Here is an 18,321-nt window from a genome sequence, read left to right as displayed (position 1 = left end):
TATGGTGCAAGAGTGGGCAGAAGGTGATGGCTTGCTTATTTTTTTCCCAAGGTTAAAAGCAAAATCAAAGCAACAAGTAGGCTAGAGTAAAAAAACAAAGCAAATAGGAAAAGTTTAACCAATAAATTAAAACAGTTTTGTTGCAACACTCACCCCTCTTTATCCTCTGACAGGAGCCTGCATGTTCCCCCCCTCCCCAGCTCCTGCGAACCCTACCCATGGCGCTTGTTACCGCAGGCAGCATGGGCCGAGCAGCCTCCCCGCTCTAAGGCGAGAGACGCACGGGCATAGCGGCCTGATGCGGCCAGGCCTTAGCGTGTAATGCCCGGGCAGGGCCCCTGCCTGCTCCCAGAGCCAAGAACGCGGAGAGCCATGGCTGGACAGGGCTGTGCTCAAGGCCTTTCTCCCCACGACACTGCGGGGCCCTGGGGATAACCACGTGCTAGCGATGGGGCCGCGCTGCGACCCCCGGCAGCCCTGAGCGCACACATCCCTCCGCCCCCCGCGGCAGCCCGGCGTCCGCCCACCCCCCTGCCCGCCACTGGGGCCTGTGGCGGGAGCCCCGCCCCAAGCGGGGGCGGCAGGCGGGCCCGGCCGCGCTGGGTGCAGCATGGCAGGGGAGCCGCGCAGCCCGCCGGTGAAGGTGCTGGCCGCCCAGCTGAGGCAGTGCCGGCGGGCCGCGGGTGGGCCCTGGCTGCTGGCACGGGAGGAGGCCGGGCGGGGCCCGCTGGCGGTGCCGGTGGTGTGGATGCAGGGCACGGTGCTGGCGGTGGAGGCTGGGGGCGCCCGGGGCGGCTCGGCCCGGCTGCAGGACGAGAGCGGCCCCTTCACGGTGCTGGGGGTGGAGCGGGTCCCCAAAGGGCGGCCATGCCTCAGCGCAGGTACCGGGGGGGGGGGGAGTGTGGGGGACCCGTATCGAGGGTGTGTACTCCCGCCCTGGAGATCCAAACTGTCCGGCGGGGGGGACCCCCCCCGTCCACCGCCATTTGCGGGGGGGGAGCTGTGCCTACCCCGTGGGGTCCCCCACACCAACTGCCCCTAGGACCACCACCCAGCGCCTTCAGGGGGAGGAGCCCTGCTGCTCCTGCCCTATAGGGACCCCCACACACAGGGGGGCCTACTGTTCCTGTCCTTGGGGACCCCCATACACAAACAGGGGGGGCTTACTGTTCCCATTCCTTGGTGGGCACTCCCCCACATGCTGGAAGGCCTACTGTATTGCCTTGTGGGGTTCCCTGCACACACACACCTGGGAGGGTCTACTCCCACCCCATGGGTCCCACACATGCTAGCAACATAGTGATTTCAGTCCTACAATTCACACGAGCACATACACAGCGACTCACCACATGCATGCAAGGGGGTTATACTGCAGAGGATAGGCAACCTGCCAGATGCTTTCAGGCCCAGATCCTCAGTGCACATAATCATACACCTTTGGCTCAGGATTGGCCTGGCTGCCCCCAAACTTATATGAATAGTGCTGTTACCTGTCACACATGCGATTCTAATTTCGCACAGTCAGAGGGCCAGCCACACCTGAGTGTCACTGCAACCCTGAGTGTCAGGGGCCAGGTCATAACACCTGGAGCATGAAGCCAAGCCCTGTCAACCCTGTGTGACACAAGCATCTTCAACCAGGACAGGAGGTTTTGGGGTCAAAAAGTCCTGCAAAAGTTGGGACTGTTGGGAGGTATGTATAATTGTTGCATGAGGGCAGGAATTTCTTCCTACCTGGTGATCAGTTTATGCTTTGAAGCAGGAGGATGTAATAGCCCACCATATATGAGCTAGTGGGACCGCAGATGCTGTTCTTATTCATACAAATACCTAATCATTTTTCTTAAATGTATGGTCTAATTTTGTGACATGGTAAGAATTCTCAGCTCTTCACACTATCAAGCCTTTGATGACTCTTAACATTTTTCTCAGAGGCTCTGCTCTGCCTCACATTTTGGCAAGTTTACAACAAAATAATTGAATAGTTTAAAATGAAATAATCTTGTTTCCTGAGCAAGAATAATGAAAATGTTGAATGTTAATTGCGTTTTGTTTTCTCTTTTTTAGGAAAGTATGTAATGGTGATGGGCTTGGTACACTCCTGCAGTCCAGAGCCTATTCTTCAAGCTGTGAAGATGACAGATCTTTCTGATAATCCTATACACAGGAGCATGTGGAGCTTTGAAGTGGAGGATTTGCACAGAAACATTTCTTAGATGCCGTATATTTTTGTCAGCAGCCTAAGGGACCTGGAAACATAAATGTTTGCTTTTACGCCACATAGACCTCAGCTCAAAGCATTAGACTGTCAAGAATAGTTATAGCCTCATCTAGAGAATACTTTGATAGTCAAATATCTTAGTCCACTAACTAACAGTTTTAAGAGTTATGGACAGGAGACCAAATTTACCATTGGAGAAAATGGGTACAGCTCTATTGACTTCAGTGAATTTGACTGAGATTCAAGATTTAGAGATCTTTATGCTCCTGATAATCATAGGGAGATGGTTCATTCCCTGCACCAATAATGTTTTATGCCAACAGCATGAACTGCATTAACTTTTCAAATAATAGTGGGTATTTCAATACTAGCTCCATTATTATAGCTGTCATCTGTTAGAATGTAGGGTTAGGCAGTCATCGTACTATATTCCGTCCTCCATTTTGCATAATACTCTTGCTCCCAATGTGAATTCTATACCTGGAATGAGGGCAGAATATGGTACATATTGTTGAGACTGTGTTTATGGTAAGGAAATGGTACCTTGGCTCCATGTTTTTTCTTTCAATAACATTCATATCCAGTTTGCTTTGTTTACAAGACATATGTCCTTTCTAACTGTAACTATAGTTTGGTGCCTAAAACTCTGCAGGTACAGCATTCATCCCTACAATATTAAGAGTAGCCTGGTAACAAAACCTATACTTCCAGTAAACTAAACAGAGATTTGACACAGACTCACAGGGAGAAGATATATCTAGGTCCAAAAAGTAAGTACTCTCACCACATCACACAGTAAGATTACCTCAGCCTAATTATGCATCTTTATATTAAGTTTTCTCTGCCTGGAAAGACAGTGTTTTCCAATATACACTCTCTTTAAAGTTACTGTTAAATGTATGTAGTTTTTACCTTTGTTACTTCCTTTTCCTGTAAAGGACAAGTGTATGATACTGCTCTTTTGCCCCCAAAATAATGTATTTGGTCAAGTTTCAATGATAATTCGTGCATCCTAAATAAATACTACATTATCCATAAACTGTAGCTCTGTAGGTTGTGGAGAAAGAGACAAGTTCAACAGTATCAAATAGTTAACAATGTTAACTAACTTTGAGCATATGAAAACAAGCTTTTTGTCTTACTATAAACCACAAAGTGAATTTAAGATCAGGTATTGTACTTGGAATAATGCTTTTTCTCACAATTCTATTTTGAAGTAAATATTGTCCCCATATTTACAGAGGCTCCTTGGAGGGTGTTGATGAAAGCACTGGGATTAGAATTTTGGGACTGCGTACTTCCATCCCTGAGTTTAGTATTTGAGACCATGTCACTTCAGAGGCCTGGGTATAACTAAGGGGTTGTATTAAATGAGACCTTGTTGATTATACGTGAGATTAGCCAAGACAAGTGTATAGAATTTTGACAGTATGGGTTAAATTTTTTTTTTAAATGTTGAGGAAAAAGTCCATTTGTAAAATGTAGCCTGCCAGCAAATTCTCGGTGTCAACATTGTCAGACAACCATTTTTATTTGTTTGGTAGCGGGTCCTTTCACATCTTAGTGGTTCTTAGTCTAAGAACTTGAATTTCATCTCAGAATGAAGAAAAACAAAGTTCACCTTGACATGCATGGGAATTAGATTGCGTGTAAAAAGTTTTGATGAAAAGGGCCAAATTCAAACCTCGTGTAAGGGAGTGCAACTCTGCTGGCTTCAGGAGACTTGTACCACTCACATCACAGCTAAATATGGCTCAAAGACCTTTTACTCATAGTGAGCAAGTACATAATGCAACAGATGTGAGTAGTTCCTGTTCATTAAATGTATATCTCAGAAGCAGTCTTTACTCAGTGTTGACTTAAATATTGCTGTCCTGAATTTAATTAACAATATCTCTATGTCCTCCCCACCCTCCTGTTCATGAGTCAGGGAAGCCCCAGGGATCCTGCTGCCATTCTGGCTGCTGCCAGGGGCAAGCCCTGGGGGTCCTGCTGCCACTCTGGCCTCTGCCGGGGAGGGAGGGGGGGAGAACCCCAGGGGGCCAGCCACTGCTCCGTCTGCCCTGGGACTGCTGCTGGGAGACACTGAGCTGTGGCGGTTCCCACCGCCCCTGGGGCCACTGCTCAGGCATTCCCTGGGTCAGCTGCATCAGCCATTGCTCGGGCAGCCACAGGGCCAGCCACACACTCTGCTACAGAAATCATGGAGCCCTACTTATGAGCAAGCTATGCAGCTCTAGTTTTTGGTTATTAACTATTCTGTTCCTTAAAGTTGAGATTGGCCCAAACTAAATCACTAGATCTGACCACCCCAAGCTTTGAGATGTTCCAGAATCTACATGTGGATCTAAACTTTGTAGTTGGTGTTCTCTACTTCTATAAAAACTCAAAACTGGAGACAAACTCTAGGAAAATTGGTGATCTTTGGCCTAAAGCTATTACTATATTTGACAATTGTTGGCTTGTAGAAGTGGCCTAACTGTAGTGCAGCTTCAGAGTTTCTTTGTAACAAAAAGCAACTTACAAAGTATATTGCAAAGATTTTGTGTGGATATTTTATAATAGCGTTAGATCGTTACACCAGCCTGAGTCGTTGAAACTAGGTTCTTTTCTGGGAACTCAAAACTGAAACAGGTTCCTAAGAAAGTTGAACTTGGAGCATGTTAGCAAATGAACAGTTCTCTCTTTTCAGAACTTGTGCCCTTGCTTCATGTTTATAAAACAGCAACAACCTTGTGTTTTGCTCACTGAATTGCTGTTGACTAGGCATGTGGACAATATGTCCCAAGTTTTATGGTATTGTCTGTGGTACTTGTGTGTGGTTGTGTAACTTATTGTGCAACAATGTGAGTAGTGAAATAAGTTTCCTTCAAGTCTTTCCATTTCCTAGTCCACACAATGACTTTCTTTTTCTAGAGCCTAGGACTCAGAATGGGAATGGGAGGGGTACATATTTGTGCCCATATGAATTTGAGTGCTTTAGGGTAAATAAAGGAAATCAGAAATGGTTACTATATGAGTTGTGGGCATTAGAAATACTGAGTACTTAGTATTTTTCAAAGGGCTCAATACTCTCCATCTCCCTGGAGGGAAGGCCAGTATTGATATGTATGGTTGTTGAGGTACAATGAAGTGAACTGATGTAACTTACCCAAACTGACACAAACTTCGTGATAGAGATCAGTTAAGAAGTCAGGAGTTCCTGGCTCTTGCATTGTGTTCAAACTGCGCACCTGGTCTGACTAAACCACACGCTTATTTGAGAGAGCATTGATATGTTCCTTATGCAGCCTTTCTGCTGTTTGCCATTTGCCAGTCTCATTGGCATACTAAAATACTGTCTTTATGTGAAGCATAAATATGTCCACAATACCTTTTTGCAAAAGCACTTCACAAATCAAGCTGTCCTGAAATCTTCAGTAGCAACTTACATCACTAGTCCCACTCTAGTTAGCAGCTTAGTGACCAAGCATTTTTTAAATATCTAAAATCCTGAAACTGCAGGTTTGAATAGAAGCAGAGTCAAATCCCAGTGACTCTTAAGGGGCATATTCTAGGAGGGCTTGTGACTTCTGAGAATCATAAGATTTCATGTGGTCTGAGTGATGGTTTTTGCTCTGCCTCAATCTGTGGCCGCTGTATGTTTTACTCTTCTTTGTCATGTTCAATAGATGAAATAGAAATGCACTGCTGGCATTTTAGCTGCAGAGCTCCCTAAGCCAATCAACAGGAGGTGCAAGAATGTGTATTTTGCATCCTCCTCCTCCCCAAAGGCTCTGACATAATCCTCTGCTAGTTTGAGATATGAAAGACCTGATCTGATCCAGCTCAGGGTTAACGGGAGCTGCTTTACCATCACGCCACCGTTTCTAGGGGAGGCTATAAATTGCCCATTTAAAAATCAAGAAGAAAACTTATCATGCAAAACAATAACACAAGAATGCTTAAAAAATGATTGGCCTGTTTTGTTAACAGGAATGGATAAGAAAGATATTACAGGTTTCAGAGGTTGCTGCTTTTTAATTCAACAGTATTTTTGTACAGATGTTCACTTTACAAGAAGCACTGCTCAATGGCTACTTATTGGCATCTCTGTTGGCAGGCTCTGCAGAGAATGGAGTAGTCCCTCCAAGACACAGCTGTAGCACATTTATGGGGCAATGTGGGGAAACTTGTGCTGCTCTTGCCCGTGCTGTACTTATTCTGTGGATAAAGCAAGAACGTCAGTCACAGACCTTTCACCAACCCTAAATTCACCAGCAAAAAAACTATTTAAAAAGTAGCTTTGTTTTTTAAATTGGTATCTTGTTTTCAGTAAGTGCATTGTACAGACACTTTTAGAACAACCTGTTTTCTTTCTTGGTTTGAGTTCTATATTAATATCACAGTTTACTTTGTTAGGGTGTTTGGAGAGAAGCTTTTCTGTGTTTGAACAGCAGAGATAAGAGGCAAAAATCAAAAGTTTTCTGTAGAACTTGGTGTTAGCACCACCTCCTGGTCATTCAGTGGCATGAGTGTACTGGTAATACATGTCAGCATAGCTCAGTATGCATGTGTGACTTTAGGTATATTACTGAATGCCTGTTAGCTCTCTCTCATGTTTTACTGATAGGAATGAAAGGGTGAGCATCCATATACCTATAAGGTGGATAGATCTTAGACTCAGAAAGGCTCATGATGGGTTTAGTATTGCCCATCACACCCCAATTGTATATCATATTTGACATTGTTTGTAATAGAAAATGTTGAATATTTAAACACTGATTAAAGAGTAATTTTTTTAATGGTTACAGTTATTTTAATGTTAAAAGTCAGTATGAAAGCATGATGCAGTCTGTTAAACACGTGTTGCATTTTGTGCCAGAAGTGTCTGCACCTTGTACATCACCTAGTATCTTTCCTATCTTGCAGGGGCATGATGTGAGACTTGATTTTTTAACCTGTGGAAAGAATTTTGAGCTTGCCAGATACTACAGGAGAACAGAATACTCCACCACTAGGCTTTTGCTTGGCACAACCCATTTGTCAGTGTCTTGCTTAATCTCCTCTGGGCCTTCTTCCATGCACCACCCTCCTCGGTGGGTACAACCACTCAGTATACCTCCACAAGGCCCCTATTCCAAAGTCCCTCTTAAAGACCTCCTGCCTTGTCATCTACAACTGATGTGTATAAAAAACTCCTCTGTCTACTTGTCTGTATGTCCTTAAATTGTGAGCTCTTCAAAGCCAGGATCAACCTCTTCTTGAATGTCTGGCAGGGGCATAGTACAATGTAGAGGCTAAACAAATAATAATTGGCCTGAATCTCCTTTGTGAGCTCTAACTGCTACTTTAATATAAATACTAAAAAGTATTAAGAAGAGCTCTCATTGTTGCTTTAAATTAATTTCTATCTGACTGTTCTCATTCTCTGTTGCTCTATTTGCTGACATTTCACTTTGTCCTTGCATTTCAAATGTTTCCATGAGTATGATCTCAGCAGGCATATGAGTACTTGGAATTACTAACACAAATTGGCTCATTTAAAAAAAAAACAGATGAAATTTGTATAACAAAGTCAATATTCACCATTTACAAAGCTCCTATAAATCATCAGACCAACTTCCAAATAATTTCATGGCAACCTAATCTTCGTATGTTTAAACCTCATGCTTGCTAGCACCACTTTTTTGATCAGCGTGGGTGGGATTTTTTTTTGTCTTCCTAAAATTATATATAGTATAAAACCATACTATGGGCAGTCTCTCAAGGAGCATAGAACTTGGTTTTTTCTGGGGTGGGGGTGGGGGTGGGGAGAGTCTCTGTCCACACTGGTTAGAGAAACTAGGCTAGCAATGGTCATATTAAAATACCTTAAAAACAGCCCTTACTATAGTTTCAGATATGTGCCCTGATCACAGATCTACTCACAGGAAGTCTCCTGTGCTTGCAAGAACTCCCACTGACCTGAATGGGGCTTCCAGTCTGCCCATGTGGAGCAGCTTTGCAGAATTGGGCCTGTACAGTGGAAGAAGCCTCTCTATTAACATCAAAACTGTATTAGAACCATGATATGGAATTGTTCATTAGCTCTGTGAATGCTGCTTAAATATGATAAAATACATAGTGTACACAGGACCTTAGAAACTAACAATGTTGCAAAAATGGTGGAGCCATAGATCACATCCTGGATTAGAAACTTTTTCTACTGTCAAGCTACATTAGCCATGAAACGATATCCCCATCTATTCTTGGATAAACATCAGGGACAAAGGCAAATCATTCTTGTTTGAACACCTCGTAAGGACAGCACCTACTCTCATCCATTGATACAAGTAACGTGGAATTTGACTGTTTTAGCTAAGGGTACGTCTACACTACGGGATTATTCCGATTTTACATAAACCGGTTTTGTAAAACAGATTGTATAAAGTCGAGTGCATGCGGCCACACTAAGCACATTAATTCGGTGGTGTGCGTCCATGGTCCGAGGCTAGCGTCGATTTCTGGAGCGTTGCACTGTGGGTAGCTATTCCATAGCTATCTCATAGTTCCCGCAGTCTCCCCCACCCCTTGGAATTCTTGGTTGAGATCCCAGTGCCTGATGGGGCAAAAATCATTGTCGCGGGTGGTTCTGGGTAAATGTCGTCAGTCATTCCTTCCTCCGTGAAAGCAACGGCAGACAATCATTTCGCGCACTTTTTCCCTGGATTGCCCTAGCAGATGCCATAGCACGGCAACCATGGAGCCCGTTCAGCTTTTTTTTACTGTCACCGTATGTGTACTGGATGCCGCTGACAGAGGCGATACTGCAGCGCTACACAGCAGCATTCATTTACTTTTGCATGATAGCAGAGACAGTTAGCAGTCATTCTGTACCATCTGCTGCCATTGTAAATTGTCAATGAGATGACGGTTATCTGTCGTTCTGTGCTGTCTGCTGCTATCATAGGTGCCCCTGGCTGAAGTCAGCTGGGGCACAAAGGCAAAAATGGGAATGACTCCCCAAGTCAATCTGTCCTTTATGGTATCTAAAAATAGAGTCAGTCCTGCCTAGAATATGAGGCAAGTGTACTAGAGAACCAAAGAGCACAGCCACTCCGTGTCAGATCCCACAGAAATGATGAGCTACATGCCATTCACTGGGGGTGCCCCGCAATAACCCCACCCGTTGCTTCCCTCCTCCCCAACCTTCCTGGACTACCGTGGCAGTGTCCCCCCCATTTGTGTCATGAAGTTATAAAGAATGCAGGAATAAGAAACAGTGACTTGTTAGTGAGATAAAATGAGGGAGAGGCAGCCTCCAGCTGCTATGATAGTACAGAATCTTTTCTTTACACATGAAAGGGAGGGGGCTGATGGAAGCTCAGCCCCCAGTTGCTATGATGAGGACAGTTACCAGCCATTCTGTACCATCTACTGGGAATGACCAGGAATCATTCCTATTTTTACCCAGGCGCCCCCAGCCAGCCTCACCTGAGACCAGCCAGGAGCACTCACGGGCTGATGATGACGACAGGTTGCTCTTCTTGCAAGCAGTGGACAAAGCAGGGGGCGGCCAAATGATGTTATAAGGAAGCATTGTGCAACTTTAAACGAGTATGTTCCCTAATTGAGCAGCAACATAACAACGTTAACCGGGACGACTTTAAGTGAGGAGTTACTGTACTTGGCACTGGTGAGGTCCTAGGCGGCGTACCGTGTGTCATACTTTAGGAAAGATGTGGACAAATTGGTGAGAGTCCAGAGAACAGCAATGAAAGTGATAAAAGTTTTGAAAACCTGACCTCTGAGGAATGGTTGAAACACCTGGGCATGTTTAAGCTTAAGAAAAGACAATTGATGGAGGGACCTTAGATAAGAACATAAGACTAGCCATACTGGGTCAAACCAAAGGGCCATCCAGCCCGGTATCCTGTCTACCAACAGTGACCAATGCCAGGTGTCCCAGAGGGAGCGAACCTAACCTTCAAATATGTTAAGGTCTGTTATAAAGGTCTATGCCTACTGAAGGTAGGACAATTAGTAATGGGCTTAATCTGCACCAAGGAATCTCAGATGATAAAAAGGCAATTAGCGAACCAAACTATATAAAATAAATACAATCAAATGTCACACTGAATTGACACCAATAAAAGGGATCAATAGAAATAAAAGTTTCATTGGGTTATTCCAAAGCAGGACAGGAAGTTTTACTTACACTATGAATATGTGACTTTGTACACTTAAAATAAAATCAGGCCCAGATATACTCCACCTTAGGCTGTATTTAGAAGAAGGAAGTCCTTTTTTTTTCTTTTTAATGAAAGTTTGGCAACACAGACAGGATCCAATACTGAAATCCCTACTCGGGAAAAACTAGCATTTAAGTCAGTGCCAGTCTTGTTCGAATGAGAACTGCTAGCATTGGCCCAAATGTTGAAAGGTCCCCAACAGTACTGAACTCTTAAGGAATTATATAGCTTAATACTACTAGCTGATTTCACAAACTTCGTCATCGGCCTATTGTAAACATGGTTTGCAGATATTAACTGAATAGTCAGACACTTTTTAAAATTTAAACATATCTGTCTCTGTATTTAGAGAAGTTAATTCCTCTGTGTGTGTCTTACATATGCTATTAGAGATGGAGCCCAAACAAAACTGAATACGCCTGAGATTTAGTGGGTTTAGAATAAAGTCCAGATTCAAATTTTGCAGCTGGGTTCTGTCTATATGCTGGGCAGCCCAACCCCCCGTATTCCCTACTGATTTATCACTAGCTCCTATGAGAAGTATGTAATACAAATGCACACACCTAGAAGTATGCATGCACATACACGTGTACTGAGCGTTCTTTTGACAAGGCTTTATTTATGTGGCCTCATTCACAAATATCTGATGATCTTCCCCTGTGGTCATGTGTAAAAGAATCTTATACTCTTGTAGTTTTTCTTGCTTCCTAAAAATGTAGTTGTACATTTGTAGTCACCAAATCAATCAATCTTTTGTGGTGGCAATGAGTTTACAAATGCCAAATAACTCGTCATATCATTTCATGTATCAAGAGAGCCTCCATTTTCTCATTTCCAAGCCTCAGCAGTGCATACAGCAGACAAATTAGGAGCGTAAATCTAAGTACTTCAATCCTAGCAGCTGCATAATTGCCTCATCTGCAGAGTCCTATCAGTTACATACAGTATATGCTTTTCTTTGCAGTAAACAAGTTGTAAATGGATCATTACATCTTAAATGATTATTTGGACAAGTGTGGTAGTAATTAGCATGGCAATGATTTGTATGTCTGTTTCCTTTAATGTTCTCAACAAGTGAAAGTGATGTAAGGACTTCTTTTCTCCCAAATAAAGGACTGTACTGTACATGTAAACAAAATGGTAATTATTGGGGTCAGTTTCAAAGATTCATATGGCCATTTTTCTGAAAAGATGATTACAGCCTCAAATGTTCCCATATTTGAAGCCATTCTTTATTGCGCTTAGGCAGCATATAATACAGAGCAAGGAACCATGTCAGCAGTAGTAGTAGGTTTTTAATTATCTATCTACTGTAGTCAATAAACAGCACGTACAGTTCAAGAAGGGTGCTGTTATCTATAATATCTGGAAACAAAGAGCCAAAAAGAGCCAAAAAAATTATATGTGCAGGAGAAAGTTGAGGTGTGTTGTAATAATTCAGGAATGCGTTTGATTATATAGAAACCACCTAAAGTTCAATGTGCAGTTATTGATAATCCCTAAACTACAAGATGTATCAAAACATTGCAGTCCTGCCTAACCAGATTGCTTTTCATTTAGCTACTGGTATTGCACACTTATGTTTACAATGGCTGAGGATCAGCACTAGAGCTACAAGTAGGGAGGCAGAGGACAGATGATTCCAAACAATGTAAATGGGAACAGTAGTTGTCTCTTGCAATTGTGAAATGAGCACTATAATTCAGCTGCTTAGAAGAAATGGAACAAGAAGGTAACCAAAATATAGATGGAATAATGGAATGTGCTACTCCATATGCTGTTGGGCACCATCACTTAGATCAGGTGATGGGCCTGATTCTAATTTCTAATTTCCACACCAGCGTAAATCATAAGTAAATCTGTGGAGATTTATCAACCTACAGCAGCGGCCCAATCTTTCTCTAAATTACTCAAGAGTAACAAACATTGTTTCATCTTGGCAGGGACTCTCGTCATGTAAATGGTTACAAACCCCAAGAATCACTCCTTTGAAAGTTTTCTACCTCTGCATTCTAACGAGAGAGCAGCAGAGAGATGGATCTGAGATAACTGATGGTCAGATTAAAATAGTGGTTTTGATAATCTTGGAATTCTAAGGAATACAGATCTCATTTAAAAAGAGTGGAAGGAAGGGAACCTTTTTTGTTTTTTGAATCACAAAATATATATTTTTGATAACATGAATCCAGATAAATTATTCAGAAGAAAAACAAAGGAACAAAGCAAAAAGATCATCAGAGAATTAGAAAACATGGGAAAAATAAGTTTATAATACTGTAAAAATGTTTTCACTAAGCAAATTCAGAGGAAATAAAGCAGCCAGCAGGGAATAAGAAACGGAGGTGGTGTCTGCTCTAGAGAGTTAAAAACAAAAGCTGAAATATAAGCTGGAGGGACAAAACTGAATGGAGATGAGCAAAAAACTATGGAATGGTGTTTCTGTTACTTATAGCCACGTTACTAGATAACATTTGAATGTTAAGTCTGGCATCCCAGGTAAAGTGTTTGGGATGACCAGAAATGAAACTTACCACATTGAGAAGGAATTTCCAAAGGGACAAAATTTCTGCTGCACAAGTGGACAAATGCAGCTGCCAAGTTGCAGGCAGCTTTCAGCTCACTGGAGTCACAAGCATCATACACGCACATGCTGTAGAATGGTTTGGGGTCCACCTTAAACATGAACAGAGTTATACGTAATGTTTCAGTTACATGAAGCAAAGTACACAACTCTTCTAACAGGTTGATGATAATATGGAAATGTGAATAAACCTTGTCTTGGGTTGTCAGCCTCAGCTGCACATGAAAACTTAAGTGAAAGGAAGGTATTTAGACCATATCAATAGTCTATAAAATAACTCTCACAGTTAATTTGCCTATTTGCTGTAAAGAATGAAATCAAGAACTTCAGAGGAATTGACTTTTTTCATTCCACGTCTGTTTTCTGAAATTATTAATACATCTTTTATTATGACTGATTCTAGGGTTCTACTGTATTTCCATATTCTAGACCAGTATGATAAACTACAATGTCAAGCCAAGGTAACATTTCATAGATCAGAGAAATGTATTTATGTGGTGAAGAGTGTGTGACATTTGGATAGTCCTTCTGTGATACTGTTCTGATCACTACAGAGGATGAGTTTCAACTAAACTCCTGATAGTTAAAAGTAATGACACTGTGGAATGTTCATCCTCCCTGCAATCTTTCATAATTCATTAATGCAGCTTTGAAGAGTGGTGTTAGGAGGTTCAAACCTTCCTTCATTGATTCTTAGTAATACTTACAACTTTGAAACAGTTCCTAAGAAGAGAGTGGGGTTCTTGAAAAAACACTTTACAAACGTTTTGCTTAGCTGTGATGGAACACGGTTTCACCTTCTTCTGTACATAGCTGCAGTGACTGCTCACCTGAGAAAATAGGACTAGTCAATGAATAAACACGGTTTTTAAAGCACTAATGCACTGTAAAGCCCTCCATTTACATTGGGAGATATCACTGCAAGCACTATAGATGAAGGCTTGTTAGACTTTTTTTTTTTTTTTAAACACTGCTCTGAATAATAGTTTATTATTTCATTAATATTAGGATGTGCCATGCACTCTTTATAAATGAAACAAAGATTGTATTGTCTTATAAATATTACAGGTTACAAACATTGTTTCCTTTTCCTATTGATTTTTGTGATTCATTAAGGATTTTTTTGTATAGCTGCTGAAACAAGTTGTTGGCTCGCTGTCTTTTTTAATCTATCATTTATAAGGTTATTAAAAGTAGTGCTTTTATTAGGTCCTTTTATAGAGAGAAAACAGTTACTCGGATTCTTTCTGACCACTGCACTTATTAACAAGAGTATTTATAAAGTTTTAAGAGAAAATCACAAGTTGAAAGTAGCAGCAATGACAAACATTTCTGCACAATGAGATGTGGGTGGATTTTCGTGATGCTTGGTTCAGGTCCAAACACAAAGTGGTGATATGCAACATCAACAAAATAAAAAATGAGCAGCATTCAAATCACTGCAGCTTATGCCATGATTTGTTTGGCATAAACATTGCAAATGCACATTTGTGCATCAGATCAGTACGCCATGTGGTCAGGTTCTACTATCTCCTTAAGGAGAGAATTGTAATGTGACAATTTAGCCTCCCAAACAATTCTTTTTCTATGCAGGCATTCAATTGCATGGCTCCTGGCCTGGAAAGTCTCCTGTGGCCTCATGTGCTGCTCCTTTCCTCGCTACGGTTCCTGGGAGAGTTCTGCAGTTCAGGGCTCTCCTGGGAACCGCAGTGAGGAAAGGAGCAGAACACCAGCGGCTCCTCCGGCATTGCTCTGCTGTCCCCAGCCCTGTCCCCCAGCAGGGCTGCTGTACAGACCCCAGAGAGACGCAGCTGCGGGGAAGGGCTGGGTGGTAGAACCACGGCAGAAGAGCTGCTGGCATTCTGCTCTTTTCCCCGTTGTGGTTCCTGGGAGAACCCTAAACTGCAGGGCTCTCCTGGGAATTGCAGTCAGGAAAGGAGCAGAACGTGGGGCCACCAGGCAGCCCCACACCAGCAGCTCCTCTAGTGCAGCTGTACCACCCCCAGCCCTATCCTCCTGTGGAGCTGCTTTACAGACAAAGGAGACCCCGTGTGGAAGGGCTGGGGTGATATAGCTGCGCCAGAGAAGCTGCCGGCATGGGGCCGCCCAGTGGCCCCATGTTCTGCTCCTCCTGTGTCTTTGCAGTACATCATACCAGCTATAAATATCGTGCTGGTATGGCATACCATACCATACCATATCACCCTACTTGCACTGCTGGACAGATGTAAGCTCCATTTCTCTGTCACAGCTAAATACATTGTCCAGCAGGTTATTTCCACTGTATTGTCTCATCCTACCCCTTTAAAAAAAGTCTAATAGTTAGAATGAATTCCTGACTTGGCATATTTGTATTCCTGGCCGTTGCTTTAATGATGTATAACAATGGTACATTATCAGCAAGTCAATCTTTTTATTACTTTTTCTGAACGGGATAGGAGACAAACTGACTGCAAGCAGCACACAGAGTTCAGCTAAAGTCATCTATAGATTCTTCTTGGCGGTGTTCAGCACTCCAAAGATGCTGTGTGGCATACAAATAAAATGTAGCAATCAATACTATAAGCAGAGTCATTATGACATCAACCACTTCAAAAGGTCATGCATGCCTCCATAGCTTATTTACGGTATTACAAAAAGTTTCTTTTATATTGTGTTAAATTAATTATTTTTACTAACTCAGGTTGCCCAGGTGCTTTTGCATTGGGTGCTAATATGTATTCTTAAATAAACGGAAGAAAATTAATAATAAATAAGTAGCTTATTTTAACAATACACCTCTGTCCGTTCCACCAAGATTCTGGCCATATTACCCATATAAGTGTACTCTGCACACTCATTAGAATCCATCTGATTCTCCAATAGCAGAGCAGAAGTAAGATATCTTGAACCCTTCTGCTATTTAGGGCAGAGTTCAGAAGCCTTGAATTGAGTTAGATTGTTGCAGTGGTTCTGGGTGTGGAATTAGGTCATGGTCTTGCAAGTGAAGAGAAAGGGAAGAGCCACAAAGTCTCAGTGGCATCATCTGCGTTGGGTGTTTTTTTGAGTAAGTTCTTTAGTAACTGATGTGGAATGGCCACAGAGGAGTTAATACCAACCAGAGTTGGTGCTCTCAAAGGCAAACAACTTGGCCAGGCACTGCAAGCTGAATTTTCCTTTCTCTGCGTTAGTCCTGTAGTACAGCTTATGAGCTCTGTTCATTTTTCCTGGAGAGAATGCTATCAAATACATATTAACTAGTCGCAGTCTTGGCTTGACTAGCTATAGGCCTCATTTAACTGCACACCTGGGTCCATTTTAGAATTGGGTGCATGTGGTTGTAGTGGCTGAAAACACATTCAGTGAAATTGTCTGTGCAAACAATCAATGTGATGTTACCTGGTCATAACTGATGCATTTATTTGCTTAAACTTTCCAAGAAAATTCACCTTCAGGCAGAAACCAAGCATGGAAACTTTCAGCCCAGGGGAAAGATCCCAAAATTTCCATGCATGGTTTCTGCCTGAAGGTGAATTTTCTTGAAAATGTTAAGCACTTAAATGCAGTTTTCCCCCAAATAAATGTAGGGTGAATATTTTGGTCCACATTTCCAGTATTCTGTGGCTAACTCATGGGTTCCTGCACATTTTCACTGTATGGTTTTAACCCCTTCAGTAAAACAGAAGTTCTCTGTCACATATGTATGGTACAGGTGGCCCTTTGTGTTCCAAGTGCCACATGTGATCTCAAAAGACAGATATCTTGCAACAGTGCTTTCTGATAGCAGTGAGATAGCCAGCATACCTGCCAGCTCCGTGTGAATTCCTGCACGCTACCAGTGTAAGAGTGATTGGGAAACATCCATTCATTTCCAGCTTCGTTATCATTGGTACCAAAAAGACCAGCTGATACACCTGGAACCAAATGAAAACAGAGGAAGATAAAAACAGAGCCACGGGAGAATTCTAGTTTTAAAAGTCACCTCTGGCCTTTTACTATCCTGCCTAATGGAGCTTAGGTGTAATGCAGAGGTAATGAGTTTGGGTTCCAGAAGGATGGTATCCCTTGGCAGAGTAACAGGTTGACGGAGCTACCATGTGTTAGCTTTTCACTCTGCCCTCCTGCCAGAGAAAGGAGCTGCCATGACAGAAGACGTATGTCTATAAAGATACAGGGTGGCGCATTGTAAAGTTTGGGATGGTGCATTTCATGAATGGTGAAGCCATGAGTGGGGTATGTTAACCATACCAAAAGAATGAAGGTTTTGTACCACACATTCATATGCTCTGTTATATCTGACATATTAGACAGCAACTCTCAGACTGGCTTGCGGAGGTGGACTGGCTGGTCACAGGTCACCTCAAGCTGCTATACTCCATTAAAAGACTGGAAAATTATAATAATTCTATGTAAACACTTGCTGCTGTTACTATAGGAACATATTACATGTCTCATCACATTCACTGGCAGTGTCTTGTGCCATCTCCAGGGCTTGAGGGAAAGGCTGATGCAAGACAGCCTGTATTCTGAAACCTGAGGTTTCTAGAATTCAGAGAAACAAATTTGAAGCAGAAGGGAATGGCTATGCTGAATGTTTAGTACTTACCATGATGCCATCCATCCAAGGTAACAGTACAGAGATCATAGTGAAAGTCACAGGAGACAGAAATTCCATTTTCATTCAATACTTCTATTCTGTTAGCTTCTTTTCTCATGGTGATGCCGTTCTTTTCAAGGGAGTGATCCAGACTGAGGCAGTTCTCTTCCATCAGGGAAAAATTGTACATCTTGTATGTCTATTTTAAGATGATGATAAAAATGTTCAGGGTAACTAACTTAGGATGGACCTTGCAAGGTGCTGATTCCCCTGAACTCCCCAATGAAGTTGTACTTTCAAATATGTGGAACATAACTTATGTTAGAAATGGCAACTCCTGGTTACTGGGTCAGCTCAGTTTGCACTTTTGAAAATGGATGATGCCATTTATGCACAGCCCCATGTGGAGGATAGTGTGGAGCTCCTGAGGGAGCAGTGAAGCACAAAGCCCCTCAGGTGGACACAAGGAGTGAGGTACAGCTTGTTTCTCCAAGCACAGGTGCTGTAGTTCTTCCTGGCTTACATGGGCCATGCAAGAGTTGGGGAAAGATACCTTGAGCCTTCCCCATCCCATGTATCCACATATGGGCCAGGCAGAATGTGGTCCAGGATTGATGGTATTAGTTTCTCTTATTGAGGGCTATTCCCTTTTGCTGATATATTAGTGGGATTTTCCTATCCTTGCATTAACTTATGTGAGTCACTGTATGCTAAGTCTGAAGTGCAGATA

General features: G+C 42.5%; 2 protein-coding genes across 3 annotated transcripts in view; one reads left to right on the top strand and one right to left on the bottom strand.

Annotated features, from left to right (window-relative positions):
- The first annotated feature begins 583 nt into the window (after positions 1–583).
- On the top strand, positions 584–3,260 carry RMI2 (RecQ mediated genome instability 2). Its single transcript, XM_050966508.1, has 2 exons — positions 584–881; positions 2,068–3,260. Exons 1-2 carry the CDS (start codon positions 611–613, stop codon positions 2,214–2,216), a joined length of 420 nt encoding a protein of 139 aa, XP_050822465.1. The 5' UTR covers positions 584–610; the 3' UTR covers positions 2,217–3,260.
- Positions 3,261–5,582: 2,322 nt separating this feature from the next.
- Positions 5,583–18,321, bottom strand: part of LOC127057570 (uncharacterized) — a 188,997-nt gene continuing 176,258 nt past the window's right edge. For both annotated transcript variants that reach the window (XM_050966400.1, XM_050966401.1), the window contains exons 70-74: positions 17,601–17,790; positions 16,799–16,908; positions 13,723–13,845; positions 12,966–13,107; positions 5,583–6,424 (exon numbers count right to left, since the gene is read on the bottom strand). In XM_050966400.1, the coding sequence (XP_050822357.1) occupies positions 6,420–6,424; positions 12,966–13,107; positions 13,723–13,845; positions 16,799–16,908; positions 17,601–17,790 (570 nt within the window). In that variant the 3' untranslated portion in view covers positions 5,583–6,419. The remainder of the gene's footprint in view (positions 6,425–12,965; positions 13,108–13,722; positions 13,846–16,798; positions 16,909–17,600; positions 17,791–18,321) is intronic.

The sequence above is a fragment of the Gopherus flavomarginatus genome, chromosome 9, assembly GCF_025201925.1.
Source record: "Gopherus flavomarginatus isolate rGopFla2 chromosome 9, rGopFla2.mat.asm, whole genome shotgun sequence".
NCBI classification, from domain to species: domain Eukaryota; kingdom Metazoa; phylum Chordata; order Testudines; family Testudinidae; genus Gopherus; species Gopherus flavomarginatus.
The sequence above is the reverse complement of the archived record's forward strand: the minus strand, read 5'-3'. Positions and strand labels throughout refer to the sequence as shown.